Source organism: Pipistrellus kuhlii, unplaced genomic scaffold (assembly GCF_014108245.1).
Source record: "Pipistrellus kuhlii isolate mPipKuh1 unplaced genomic scaffold, mPipKuh1.p scaffold_m20_p_1, whole genome shotgun sequence".
Classification (NCBI taxonomy): Eukaryota; Metazoa; Chordata; class Mammalia; order Chiroptera; family Vespertilionidae; genus Pipistrellus; species Pipistrellus kuhlii.
In genome coordinates this window covers 189,618,109-189,633,183 of record NW_023425404.1, presented here as the reverse complement: position 1 = coordinate 189,633,183, position 15,075 = coordinate 189,618,109, and the positions used below count along the sequence as shown (strand labels likewise).

Here is a 15,075-nt window from a genome sequence, read left to right as displayed (position 1 = left end):
TTGTAGCTGCTATGCAATGGAAAGAAAGATGTTTTTCTCGCTGTAAAATGTCCTTTTTCACCAGATCACTTGATATCGTTTTTGTAAGGTTCTTTTGAAATTGACATTCTGATTTTAATGAGTGGCCAATAGGTCCAGTCAAGTCTTCATTACTGACTTAGTAAAGCACAACTCATAGGTCTGAACCATATGGGCTAACGCGACTGGCTAAATTGGTTAGAAGCAACTGAGTAATCTCTACAGATCCTTGACTTAGTAACCTGATTTAAATTAAATGACTGATTATAATAAAAATAATTTTAATGACAACTAGAGTTCCTAAAGCAAGGGAAACCGCCTGTCCATTTATGGATTTCTTTTCCAGTCAAAGAAAGCTTTTTACAGCTTTAAAATATATGTACACATTTCTCCCCCAGATACACTGTTTTTCTATGCTCTCATCTATCTCTGACTCAATTTATGCAGAAATCCAAAATTGAATTAAATGTGAAGAAGTTTTGAATTTTTAGTCCAGCTGGTTAAAGTTATCCAGGAATCATAAAAGCCACCTAAAAAAAAAAATAAAAAAGGATTCCATTGCTTTATAAATTGAGTTTGAGGAACAGGATGTAATTCTGAAAAAAAATGTAATGTTTCGATCACATGACTTTTTTTTAGCAATATTTTCTATATGATTTTGATTTTAATTGTGAATAATTGAATAATAGAGTTTTTAGCTGCATCATGTGACATTATTGTAAATTATGTTTAAAGGCTTATGGAAGTACAAGTTTTCTAACCACAGGAGAAGTCATCTTGGTTTTGGTTCAAAATAGCCTAACTTTTTCTATAGGAAAAAATATTAAAAGTGCTAATCATACACAGTGTAGTCATAAGGCCACCTATTAGATTGTGTTCTGGAGCCAGTTTTAATATATGAAGCTCCCTGATGCTACTAATTCAGAGTCAGAATAATTAGGATACAACTATGGTTTCATGATAGTCCTCTGATGTCAGGACCGTAGCCAACACCACTAAACTTTGTATTTGAAGAGATTGCCGCAGGAATTATTTAATTCAGCAGAGCTGATAAAGCCAAATAAATTGACAGTGCTCCTAACTAGGAAGATGAATGATAGCAATGATTTTGTGGAAATTTTGCTGAGTATTTTGGACAAATTTAAATTTCATGATATACTTTGTTATTAAGAGTTTAGATATTTATTAGACACGGAATAATGTATATATAATATATTGAGTATATGTTTAGTGTTCCATAGTGACAGAAAGAATACAAATAATATGTGTATTTTGAAATATTTACATATTTACATGGAGAGAGAGAATATGTCAGAAAGAAAACCTGCTATGTGCCAAACACTGTGTTTGGCATTACAATCCCGCTACCAATTCATACAATAACTATTAATTTGCTTATTGATTGTAAATTAATGTAATTGCTTCCAGAAACAGTCAATTCATGAAAACACAGTCACCTCATTTATTGTGTGCGCCGTGTGAGCAAACTATCTAAAAAGTGACCATGAAAAGACCTCCTATCATAACCACATCAGAGAGTAATAAACATTTGATGGTTTATGGAATTAAGATTGAAATCTAAACTGTTGAAAACTCTTTTGGGGGCCTAATATGTATTTCTCAAAAAGATACAGATTGGACTGAGTTTGTTTGCAAAAAAAAAAAAAAAAAAAGAATATATAAACTAATACAGAAAGTATGCATTTCTTTTAAAAAGATTTAAATATGAAGTCAAATACACATTCTTTTACCATATATTAATTTTTAAATTTTTATAATTCATATAATCTTTAGAGAAATTAGTTGATGAATTTAAGGAAAAATTGAATGAAGTACTGAAACCACTGAAATTCATCAAGCCCAAATACCTGCTTAGGTAAATGAGAAGTTCACCTATTATAAATATTTCCTCAGGAGCTTTTTTATTGAATTAACTTCTAAAGGGTTTCAGAAAGTTTCTTTTCTGTTTCACTTATTTTTACCAATCATAACTCTTTAGATTAGACTATCTCACTATGTGGGAATAGTGAAGGGATATTAATTTGCACATACATCAATTTCAAGTTCCCAGTGTTTTAGATTTTTTTAAATTTTAATTCAATGAACTATTTGTGAATGTTTAAATATACCGAGACCAAACAAGAAGATATGTGAGTGATGATCCAAGGCCATTGATGGAAATTTGTTAGATTAGGTAGAGTGAATAAAGTTCAAGAAGGGAAAATTTATGTAGATGAAAGCAAGTAGATAGTTTATCATTTGTATGTTCATGGCCTTTTATGGAATTCTGGTTGGTAAGATATAGAATTTTTTTTTCTAAATATCAAGATACTGACCCCAAAATAACTTTGAAAATTAAATCTAGATCAATGTTTTCTTTTTCTTTAGAGGCTAGACTAGAAGTGAAATATATCTCTTCAGTTGCTAGTTTTAGTTTTGTTTTTTTTCCTGTAGAATGTACATAATTTAATTTAATTGAAACACGGTGATTCATATCCATTAAATATTAGGTTCTCTGCCAAATCCTATGCCTGGCACTAAGGGAATAAGAAAAAATAAGTCAAGATGTAAGTCCAAAGGGAACTACATAATTAGCAAGGCTAACATTTTATATTTCCAACACCAAGATGTCCTTTGTACAAGAGTACATTCTCATTACAAAGAGAGAATTTTGAAGCTGAACACAGAAATGGACTTTAGCATGACCATAGGATAAACATAGCATTATACCTAATTAATACATATTTATTATTAATCTTTAAATATAGTTTCATTGGTTCCATGTATTGCTCAATTACCAGGTACCAGTTTTAAAATTGCTTTGCCGACATAGATACTGAATAAAAATGCTAAGATAATTTATTTCTTCAGTTGCATTATGCAAACTAACATTTTGAGAGAAGACTTCAAATTGATAACCACCAGCATAAGTTAAATTCTGTTTTGAGTGGCATCATAAGAAATTATAGTTTCAAATTAATGTGTGTCTACCTCATTGAATTACTTTAAAAAAAAAAAAAAACCTTTTTAAAAAAATACCTTATCCCCCAAGTCACATTTTAGCATGGTGTGTACTCTGGAGATTTTTTGCTATAGAAAGTCAGCATCAATTTTTAGGGCGGAAAAGGGGGTCACTGGGAAGCAAATCCCTTTGAGAAGTGAAACCTTTTAGTGCAAACATAAGGGTATATTTAAATGGCATTTGAAAAGAAATCTCATTTCACTTGAGTACATGGAAAATGCTACAGGCTTTTAGAGAGCATGGGCCGACCCATTCAATGCTTTCTAGGTCCTGTATCAAGTGGTCTGTTTTTGTACCCCGCTATGTGACTTAATTCAAATCACTCGGATTAGTTCTTACATCTTCCCATACATTGCAAAACTGGAGAGCAAAGAGGGTCAGTGCATTTTCCAGACGTGTAACTGCTGTGCCCTGCTTTGCTGAGAAGTTTAAGTTAATCCCTCAACCCCAGAACACCCCGCATTCCACCTTCAACAACTGTAGCCACTAGCTGGCTTTACATGGCCCCACGAATGTACTTTGTTTCACACAAGCGGACTTGGCCCTTGGACTTTTGGAAATATTTGAGTTGGTTGCAGGTATTTACAATTAAAAATTCGGAGGAGTAATCTAAAAATTTTGAACTTGAGTTTCTTGGGAAAATCAGATTCTTCAGCAGCCTTCCATTACAGCAGCAATAGACCCTTGGAGCTGGATACTAACTCTACAACAGAGGGCATCGCTAGTTTTCCGGGGCCCTCCTGCTTCCCAGATGTGCACCACTGCTCTCCTCCTCTCTTCCACATCCTATTTTCATATATCCAGCCTGCTTCTCTCATGTGTGTTCCCTGCCTGGCTTCTGTAGGCAAGTGAATTTGCAGCATCTAATTACAACCCTTCTCCAATATCAAAGGTATCCACCTGGACTATTGATTTCATCTTCCTCGCCTCCATCAGCAACTTGCCCTGTTTAGTCAACACTGTACTAGATGCTAGAGTCATGCTCTGTCTCCACGCTGTCCTCAGACACTTCTGGGACAACTGTCTTCACATTTTCTTGTCACAATCAGACTTCTCTGAAGAGAGAGAGGGAGAGAAAAAAAGAATTCTTTTCTTCATTTTATGAGTTCTAAGTTTTTGCAGCTTGAGTAATTCATTTCACCAGTTGGACTATTTGCTATTTTCAGACAGGTTTTATGCCTGATTTATTTTTATGGTATTCCATCTTGTCATTAAAATAAGAGCCATTCAGGAAATACTAGATGAATAAGTGAGGCACAGTAGCAATAGAAATAATAATAACAAACTAACAATGCTTGTTAGGGGGAAAGTAGGAAAAATTTTAGCCAAGAGTTATGCTTATTTTCATCATATCTCCCATGACAACCCATCTTACTTAGTCTAGTTTCAGGAAACCATGATTATCACCACATAGCCCTAAAATAAAAGGATAGTATCTGTGGCTGCAGCTAAAAACTGTTAAAATAATCCTAACAGGTTTGTTTCAGTGGATAGAGTGTCAGCCTGCGGACTGAAGGGTCCAAGGTTCAATTCCAGTCACGGGCATGTACCTTGGTTGTGGGCACATCCCCAGTGAGAAGTGTGCAGGAGGCAGCTGGTCAATGTTTCTAACTCTTTATCCTTCCCCCTTCTTCTCTGTAGAAAATCAATAAAATATATTTAAATAAATAAAAACTGTTAGAATATATTAAGCTTTTAAAATACTGCTGCAGAAGGTCACTTCATCCCCACCCAAAGGAAATACCACGTATAGAAATCATTATTATTACTCAGATATTTACAGTGGCTGATGACTACAATAAATAATAATCAGCAGGATGTGCTTCAGGATCTGACAGAAACGACTCTGTGACATTGCTATGAGATTTCAGTTGGAGCTTTCAAATATGTTCATTTACTCACCGGGCAATAATTACACATGACACTTCTCTAAGGAAACGTGACTACTTAATGTTTCCAATTGTGACTGTCTCAGGCGTGTTTGTCATAAACAGACATGCATGCAGGTACAGGTCATCAAGCAACATAGAAATAGTGAAGGTACTGTGTCTAATGCCATACATTTGTAATAAATATTTTGTAAACCTGAATGCATACTGCTACGTTAAAATATACTATCACTTATTTATCATCTTGTTTATAATATAGTACATTCTCTATGCCATCTCAATGAGGTAGTTGTTTTATATAAACATAATCACTACAAGTTTACTTTACTTTCATATATAGAATGATTATTTCCTATCTGAAGTCTTTAATTATTTTCTTTTATTCTACAGCACTCTCAACAATAACAACATCACCAGACTTTCTGTGGCGAGTTTCAACCATATGCCTAAGCTTAGGACTTTGTAAGTAGTCACAAGATATATATAGGTCAATCTAATCAATTAAGGATGCCCCTTGAGTCCTATTTTTAGTAAGCAAAGAACCAGTAGTTCATTATGGTGTAGACAAGGAGAGCACTGGTTTTATTAAAGTTCCAGAAATGATAGTTAAGTAAATTATTCTGAAAACTTGAAAGCTCTATTTTAAATGAGATGTGTTCTGGGAAGTTTACTTTGAGCTATTGTGGAGGTCACATTTCATTAAGAAATGGAAGACTCCTTGATTGGCTGTCAGAAATGATAAATTATAAATCTTTATGTTTTTATTACTGGATGTCAAGCAGACCTAATAAAGCTAAACTAGCTCTCCAACATTCTTTGTAACATAAAATTACAGCATCCCCTCCTAGTGGTTCTATAATTAAGGTTGTGTCAGCATTTCTCTTTAAAAGTATCTTTTCAGGGGTTACAGAGGGACATTACAATATTTTAGGTGAATTAAAAGGTTCTCTAATAAAGTATTTGCTATAACTATGTGATTTTTTTTTTCTTGGAGAAAAATTAATCCTTAAGCCCAGGGTGGGGATATTTATTCAAGCATTTTCAGAGATGAATCTCATTTGAACTCAGTTTCAGAATCACCTTGACCTACAAAAAAGCTGTATTATATACAATTATGTGAGAAATAGCCAGAAACATAACCAAAGCATGGGACTTTTTGGAAAAGTATGTGTTCTTAAATAGGGGACATATATTTTTACTGGCTTTTCAAAATATGTTTTTTATTTTATAACAGCTGGTAACTGGAAACATTTATTTTATGTTTTAATAAAAATCAATTGAGTTGTCAGATTTTTAATAATTAGGCAATATCAATCTTAATGTCACTTTTTTTCTTACGAAAGTGTATCTCTGTATATAATGTTCCATCTTTATAATTTCCTTGGAATATCATTTAGCAAAAGAAAAGAATTCTGAAAGTACGCGCATATAACTAAACACTGTTTCCTCGGGGCTATCAGATTGAGACTAATCTGTCCAAATGAACAGCCCGTTCCCTCAAACTATATTTAATGAAATTGGTTTCTCATTAAATTTAATTTTTAAAGAACAATTTGATTGGCCTTTCTTCTCTGCAAAATAAAGCCACTCAAGCTGTAAACTCAGCCATCATCTGCATTTTTGATAGAGTGCCTCATTTTCCTGAAGAGATGCACCACAGTCCGTCTTACTAATCAGTCTTTTCCATTTTTATCTTCCTTTCGTATATCTTGGGTGCCCTTGTAACTGAACCTCGTACTGGGCGTGGTTCCGATGAAAATGTTTAGAGAATGATGATGTGGGATGTGCCACCTGGCTTCCAAAGGATGCCTCTCTGACTCCCACGCAGACTGAGCCAGGTTGCCCACCTTCCCCACAATGTAGCTTTTGCAGTGTGCTGTCTAGTTTTCATTCAAGGCTCTTCCATATCTACAAGCTCAAGGAGAATGTCAAAGAGCCATCTAACTTTCTGTTGCCTTGCTTTGCTTGTTTCATTATTCTATATCATCATTGCTACTTAGAAATTCCATTTTTATGGTCCAATTATCTTTCTGGACTGAGTTCCGTTTTAATATCCATTACTGTTATTGGGTTAGAATTGAGCACATCAGCTAAAAAGGGCTGAAATGGTATTACCATGCCATAGATGATTCTGGGAACAATGCTTTGATTTATAGCTTTGGATGTCCTTTTCTTTAGTTTGAGAAAAACATAAAAGCCAGTTTGAAGTCATTTACCTAATTTAGTGGATACATTTATCTGATGTTTTATTAATGGCACAGTGCTATTTGCCACTTGGAAGGGATCCACGGTCGGGTGTGGATTCCTGCCAGCGCAGAGGGGGCTCACTTAATTCCTTCACTCCCAGCCACTTATGTCTTTTAATTCCAGTTTCTACTCTTTGAGGGTAGGTTCCCAAGAGCCAAATGCGGCTGATCCCTTTTTCTGATATTATACGAAAAGAAGGAAATCAGAATAGAGCCCTGAAAGAAGTGTTTTCTATTTTAATCCTTACCCGCAGATGTTTATCAATTTTAGAGAGACGAAAGGAAAGAGAGAGAGAGAGAGAGAGAGAGAGAGAGAGAGAGAGAGAGAGAGAGAGAGAGAAAGAAACATTAATATGAAAGAAATGTCCTTCAGGTGCCTCCCATATTCACCCTGATCAGGATCGAATCTGCCATCTTTCCGATGCTCCAACCAACTGAGCCACCTGTCCAGGGTGAAAGAAGTGTTTTATATTCATCTATTATTCTTTCTTATTGAGCATAAATGAAAGTGACCTGCTTAAAATATTTTGCAAGCAGTTCCTGCTGAGACTCACTAATAATTCAAACTGGGAGCCACGAGTTTCACTAACCTGCCTCCTAGCCCTACCCCCTGCTTTGTCTGCCCACTCCCCAACACCAGCCAGCTATCAGTATAGCAGCACTGCAGAGCCATTTGCCTTGGACTCATCTCTCTTTGCTGTTTTGAATGAACCTAGGCAAAAGATTCTCATGGTCATGTTCCAGTTTCCACATACTTACTTAGCTCACTGGTAAAAGAAGAGAGACTCCATGCTGTGGTTGTAAACCAGCTACATTTTTAAACAAGTAATCTGCTGGCAAGTTGCTAAAGCTTTATCTAATTTTATGATAAAAAAACAAAACAAAACAACAAAGCTCTACATAGACTGATGAACAAGGACAGACCCAGAGATAAGGAGCCATGGGTCAGATTGTTGGACCTCAAAGGGAGGGTGGGGATAAAAAGGAGAGATCTACCAAAGGACTTGTGTGCATACATATGAGCCTAACCAGTGGTCAAGGACAATAGGGGGGTGGGGGCATGAGTAGGGAGGGGTGGGGAATTGGATTGGGAGGTTGATTTATACCTCAATCAATAAAGAAATTTTAAAAAAATGCTCTACATTATTACTGAAGATTTTTCCAAGTTTTGAAATAACTATTTCTGTTTTGTTTTATTTTTGTTTTATTTTTTTTTATTTTGTGTGTGTGTGTGTGTGTGTGTGTGTGTGTGTGTTTGCTTTAAATCTCTTGCCCGCCCTTTAGTCGACTGCATTCCAACAACCTGTACTGTGACTGCCACCTGGCCTGGCTCTCGGACTGGCTGCGGCAGAGGCCTCGCGTGGGTCTCTACACGCAGTGCATGGGCCCCTCCCACCTGAGGGGCCACAATGTGGCTGAGGTGCAGAAGCGAGAGTTTGTCTGCAGTGGTAAGGGAGAAGGCACCTTCCTGTAGTCTTACTTTGTGTTACACTCAAGGACACTGTGAAAAGCGCATGTTCTCAGGGTTTTGTGTTTCTCACTAATGTGTACGATTGGGTGCTAATCACTCTGTGGAAATCCTCTGTCTTAGTGATGATAATAATATGCTCTAAGACATCAGTGCCTGCTTCATAATTACTGGTTACTTGTACCTAAGGAACGATGAAAGACTTTTTCAGTTTTCACTCCAGGGGAAATATAGGAAATCCCTAGATTTTAGTTCTATTTGCTACTGGTTATTTTCCCTTTAAGTACTCATTTATACCTACTTTTATGTTAACCAATGGAAATATGATTAATTAATCCTGGATCTCTGCTGGGAAATTCAAAAAAATAACTATAGTTGCAGAGTGACAAAATACGTTCTGTGTATACATGTGTACTAGAGATTGAGGTCTACTTAAAAGAGGTAAATGACTAGATTTAGTAACAAAAATCTGAAAATAAAAGTAAGACATGGGCGACATAAAATATCAGTAGGTGACATTTACTTAGCATTTTCCATCTGCTTAAACACCAATCCAAGTATTTCACATATAGTTACCTCGTTTCATCTCACTCAAAACAATTGTAGGGAAATGTAATATTTATATGAGAGGTTAAATTGCTAAGAAAAATATAATAAGTAACCTTGTTCAAGGTTATATAGTTTAACTCAAAGATCTCAACCCTAGGCAGTCTGATATCCAATCCATGGATAGATAGATAGGTAGATAGACATTTATATATATTTATAAAATTATGTTAATACAGGGTGGGGCAAAAGTATATTTACAGTTATGAGTATGCCTAACACAATTTATTCGTATATTATTATTTATTAATTATTGTATTATTTTCCATACAAAAACTATAAACTTATTTTCCCCCAATTTGTATTTTATTGATCCATACTAACATATAATTTCCCTTATAAATACAGGGCTGATTCGGCTTTAGAACTGACTGTTCAACAAACAATAAAAGCCATTTAATAATATATATCATCATCATCATCATAAATGGTTACCAGTTTCTTGAAGGAATGGGAAGAGATGCCAGTATAGGATTCCATGTCATTGTTACCTTTTAGTCCTCTTATGTACTTTCCCACACATTTTATAACCCACACAAAATTTCCTTGTGATGTCATGGAATGTTCTCAGTAGGCCTGGTTGAATTTTTTTTTTTAATTACATAATGAAATGACTCACAATTTGTCACTAACCACTTTTTCTCTCTTCACTTTTCCCTCCCTGTTTTCTAGATGAGGAAGAAGGCAAGTTCATGTTTCTTTTTTAGTCTGAGAGTGTGTTTGTGGAGTCTGAGAGCTTGTTGGGAGGGACAGGGTTAGGAATAACGTATCCCTGCCATGAGGTGCCTTCCCTGCAGGCCCGAGAGGGCTGTCCCTGCTGCAGAGGCCAATGTGTGCACCTGCCCATTTGCTAAAATACTGGTGACACTGTTGTGCATCCTTCAAACAGTAAAATCTCATTTCAAAACAATTTTGTTTTCATATAATGAGTAGTTAAATTATATACCTGCTGGAAACTACTTATGCTAACATTTTAGGTCACAGGAAGCCAAAAAATAAAGCATATCAATTAATAATGTCAGAGTGACATGTTACAAATTATTATAATAGCTCCAAAGAAAATGATCATTTTGAACCTATTCAGATGTTAAACTAAGCATGAGCTAGTTTCCCCCCACATATATTGCCACATGATTACTTATTTAAAATCAACATGTCTACCAAGAGGGACATTTTATTTTTAAGGTAAAATAAGTTAAGCTATATAAGTTTAGTAAAGACCAAGCTCTATTTAAGCTTATTAGAAAATGAAATATAGACTAGTGTGAAGTTGCTGTATTTTTGGAACACAGAGTAGTTTTGAAAAGAATTTTATGTTCAGAATCTAAATTTAGCCTTTCTCACCATGATATCAAGTCTTACACTTATAATTGGTATTAGAGGCCCAGTGCATGAAATCTGTGCCCTCAGGGGTCCCTCAACTTGGCCTGTACCCTCTTGCAGTCTGGGAGCCCTCAGGGGATGTCTAACTGATGTCTTAGGCCCCATCTCTGGGGAAACAGGCCTAAGCTATCAGTTGGACACCCTTAGCACTGCTGCAGAGGTAGGAGGGGCTCCCACCACCACTGCTGTGCTCACCAGCTGTGAGCCCGGCTCTTGGATGAGTGGTGCTCCCCCTGTGGTAGCACACTGACCACCAGGAAGCAGCTCCTGTATTGAGCATCTGCCCCCTGGTGGTCAGTGCATATCATAGCAACCAGTCTTTCCACCATTTGGTCAATTTTCATATTAGCCTTTTATTATATAGGATGATTCCTTTTTAAAATCTCATTTGCTTCATCTGGATGTTTATCCCAAAATTATATAAATGCATGCTTCCTAAAATATATTTTATAAATAAGAGACCATTTTATAATCAGGTATATAGAGAAATGCTTTTGACATGCTTTTTTTGTTATTTGTGATAGGCTTGCATGTCTCACAATTATGATTTTCAGGAGGAAGAATATACTTGCTGTTTATGTTGTGTTTTGTTTGTTCTTTTAGGTCACCAGTCATTTATGGCTCCTTCCTGCAGCGTCTTGCACTGTCCAGCCACTTGCACCTGTAGCAACAATATCGTAGACTGCCGTGGGAAAGGTCTTGCGGAGATCCCCACGAATCTGCCTGAGACCATCACAGAAATGTATGTGACCTGAAACTCCCTCACAATCTTCCCTCCCCAGGGACCCAGACCCTGACTTTCCTTAGGAGAGTCTGGGTTTATCAAAGGCAGATCTGATCAATTAGCTTAGACAAATGTTCCTTTCAGAATGGTATTGACCCTTACTCTGTTTAATTAAGTATCTTGTCGAAGTGGCTAAGATTTGTCTTTTTTAAGCACAGGGAGAAAGAAAAGGAATGTGTTTTAAGGAGAAATAGTGTGTTTCCTTCCCTTGAGAAGGGGTTATTGGGCTATTTAGGGAAAATAATTAGGGATTTACTAGTCTGACCGTGTGGGTCTTCCCTAGTTTGTTTCGAGCCCTGAGTGGAGGGAAATAAGACAGCTGGGGTAATAAATTACAGAAACAGGATGGCTGGATGTTATTCAGCCTCCTCAAAAAGAGCCTCACATTTTAAAAAGCAGTTTAGCTGTCGTGTGTGAACTATTGTGTAATCCACCACTAAGTATAAAAAGGGGCAATAATATAAGTCAAAAATATAAGATTCTTAAGTTAGAGAGCATTTGAGCCTACTTGGGTTGATGTTAAAGCCATCAGAAGTTAAGTCCCTTGACAAAGTAGTTCAGACCTGTAGGTACGCAGCTGCAGTGAGCATTTGTCCCTGCCAAACAAAGGTCATGTGCAGGAAGCAAGGCCACGTGTGATGTCAGAAGGGCTGCTTTAGCCAGCTCCAACAGTAAACCTGAGGGAAAATCTTTGCCTTGGTATTCACTCACTAAGAAAGCACCTCGAGGTAAACCACCTGGGGGTCATATTATTGTTTTAGAAGCCAGTTCTAAATTTTAACTAAACAAATAACACTGGGCATTTTTGGCTGAAATAATAAAGTAGGACAACTTCTTGTAATAAATCTACATTGTAGGCACAAAAACTTTGAGTTATTTTTCAGAAACTATTTATTTTTTAAATCATTGTTATTCTTTAATAATTTATTGGGGTAACATTGATTAACAATGTTATATAAATTTCAGGTGGACAACTTTATAACAAAACATCTCTATTCTCTATCGTGTGTTCACCACCAGAAGTCTAGACTCCTTCCTTTTGTTTTTTTTTAATTTTTTACCAATTCACTCTTCTAATTTATTTATGTGAGAATAAACTTAGTTTACAAGACCCACCATCACTATTTTAAAGTATATAGTGTGTGCCTAAACATGTGCTTGCAGCCTTGCTGTCTTAGGGAACTCTGGAATTTATGGAGATTTGACCCAGACATGGAATAATGAAGGCACATATTATCCCTACCCAATTTCTGATTGATGGGACACTGCCTTGCATAGAAGACATATGTATAGTGTTTTTAGCTGAACCTGGAAAGGAGAAGAATATGTGGTTTTTGAAGAGGTGGGTGACATCACCCAAACAGCAGTAGCCTAGGGCAGCTCTGTGTTGGAGTAATCAAATGCCAAAAAACCTTGACCATCTTTTTTCTTTTTAAATTCTATTTTGTGCTTGCATCTATCATTAGACACTTCTGGTATTTGCTTTAAAATTATTTGTTAAGCTATTGAAGGGAAATAATCTTTTAAAGTCAGAATTGAAATAGCTTGGAGAAGGAAGAATAGAAAGAGACTAACATTTGTCCAATACCCACAATGCTGGATATTATACCCACATTATATCAATCTTCTCATTGACTCTTGGGGGTGTATTTGGAAAAACTAGTGCAGAGGCAAATGTTAGGTAAAGGTTGGTGGTTTCCTCCCAAAGGCCTCATTATCCTGATGATTTTACCGTGACCCCATTTGTGCCCTCCCCTTTGTAGGTTAGAAATCGAATTTTGACTGCACCTATTCATTCCATGTTGTAATTACATGTATATTTGTGCACTTGTTCCTTTTCCCTACTAAAGTCGAGGTTCTAATGAAGACAGGAACTGATTCTAGTTTAATCACCACATATAATAGTCCTCCTCCTTCCTTAGATATAATACTCACTCCAGTCTTCTTACAGATGTCTTAGGCATCTTCCTCTAATTGTGCATTCCCTCTACAAGGAAGCCATGAACACTTGCCTCACAGGCCTAAAGGCTGCCAAACCTCATTTGAAAAAGTTGGGGCTCAAAACAGTTAGGAAATCTTGTAAAACAGAAATCCTTCCATTGCTAAATGGCTAACCTGGCCTCCATCTTAAGTTTATTTGCCTCCCTAGCCCATGTCCCTTTCTTTACCCAGCTGCCAAAGGAAGGTAGGCATGACTCAGCTTATTGGGACAGTATACAGGGCAGTCATTGAAAAAATCAGGAGAGACTAACTGATTACTCAAAAAAAAAACAACACAGGACATTAAGAACTTTAAGAAACACATCAATAGAACATGGAAGAGGCATAGGGAAGGAATGCAGGTAGAGGGATGCTTGCAGAACTGAGGGCTGTCTCAAAGGGCTTCATGCCTAGAACTGCTGTAATGTCATTGTCTTGTTCTATCGGTACGTTAAGCATTCTCCCTCCCTCTGACTTTCCTTGGCACAGAACTTCTCTTGCTTTAATTTGATATTTTGAATCATGTCACACTATTCTATTAGACTGCAAACTTCAGGGGGGGCGGGGCCATGTTTCTCTCCTCACCATTTCTACCCCACCACTTAGCATCATGTGGGTAGGGAGAACAGTGCTGGGAAACCCAGCTGGATACATCCCAACTCCCTGTATGACAAAGGAATTTGGGCTAATGAAGACAGAAGGGGAAAACAAAATGTGGAATATAAGTGAAATCAGGCTTAAGAGAAAGAAGCTGTTGCTAGTCCTTTGCTCCGTTGATCTCTGCTTGTGGAAATCTAGTTTTCATTCAGATGGAAGGCCAGAGGCAGGCCCGTGTCTGAACCAGCCTGTGGCAACAAATCATTAATAGCAAATTGATTTGGTGTATATCAAATCCTCAGAATTAATTTCTTAAATCACATTTCGAGGTATAAAATTACAAATACAATGTGATGGATGGCTATAAAGGAGACATTTAGTCCTCTTCAATCCGGTTATAGATTTTCTGTGGCATGTCACCTGTTCCAAGCATTATACAGAAAGTCCATACATCATGGGGAATAGTTAGTAAGAACATAAGTTGTAACAATTTAGAATGTCTCCGTGACTTTTGATATCTACTGGCTTTACTCTTGGTTGCCTTTCTTAGGGCTCAGAAGCCAGGAGCCCTACACTTCTGTATTGCTACTGCTGCTGTTGTTGGTTTGAGAGAAGATGGTCAGGGAAGAGTTCAAATTATGGGACGGGGAAGAATGTAGCAATGTTGTCAGAACATTAAGTGTTGTTTCAACGTTTTCTGAGATGGATTGCAAATTCTCAGAGACTAGAACTGTCTTCAGACATGCCATTCAAATAGATATGATGGAAACTCATTTTCCTGTGTACCCTCACTGGACTACTCTTACTCCGTCAGTAATAAACACGGCTGAGGAGGAGTCACAATGATAGAGCGGATACGAGTGAGGTTTGGGAGTCCTTTTGTCCTTTTACTAGTAGTTTCTTCTGGGCCACAGGGATGCATATATATAAAGAAGTGGCAGTAAGAATAATTCTTGAATGATATATCTGATCACAGCCTCCATTTGTGATACTGAATATAACTTTTAAAATGTACATTTATTTCTTCATTTTTGTTTTTGTTTTTTGTTTTGTATTGTTTAGACAAGTTTACCATATACTTT

At 36.7% G+C, this 15,075-nt stretch overlaps 1 protein-coding gene across 4 annotated transcripts in view; it reads left to right on the top strand.

Annotated features, from left to right (window-relative positions):
- SLIT2 (slit guidance ligand 2) overlaps positions 1-15,075 on the top strand; it is a 328,161-nt gene that overhangs the window by 200,219 nt on the left and 112,867 nt on the right. For all 4 annotated transcript variants that reach the window (XM_045573714.1, XM_045573712.1, XM_036419682.2 and 1 more), the window contains exons 7-9: positions 5,320-5,391; positions 8,460-8,623; positions 11,236-11,374. In XM_045573714.1, the coding sequence (XP_045429670.1) occupies positions 5,320-5,391; positions 8,460-8,623; positions 11,236-11,374 (375 nt within the window). The remainder of the gene's footprint in view (positions 1-5,319; positions 5,392-8,459; positions 8,624-11,235; positions 11,375-15,075) is intronic.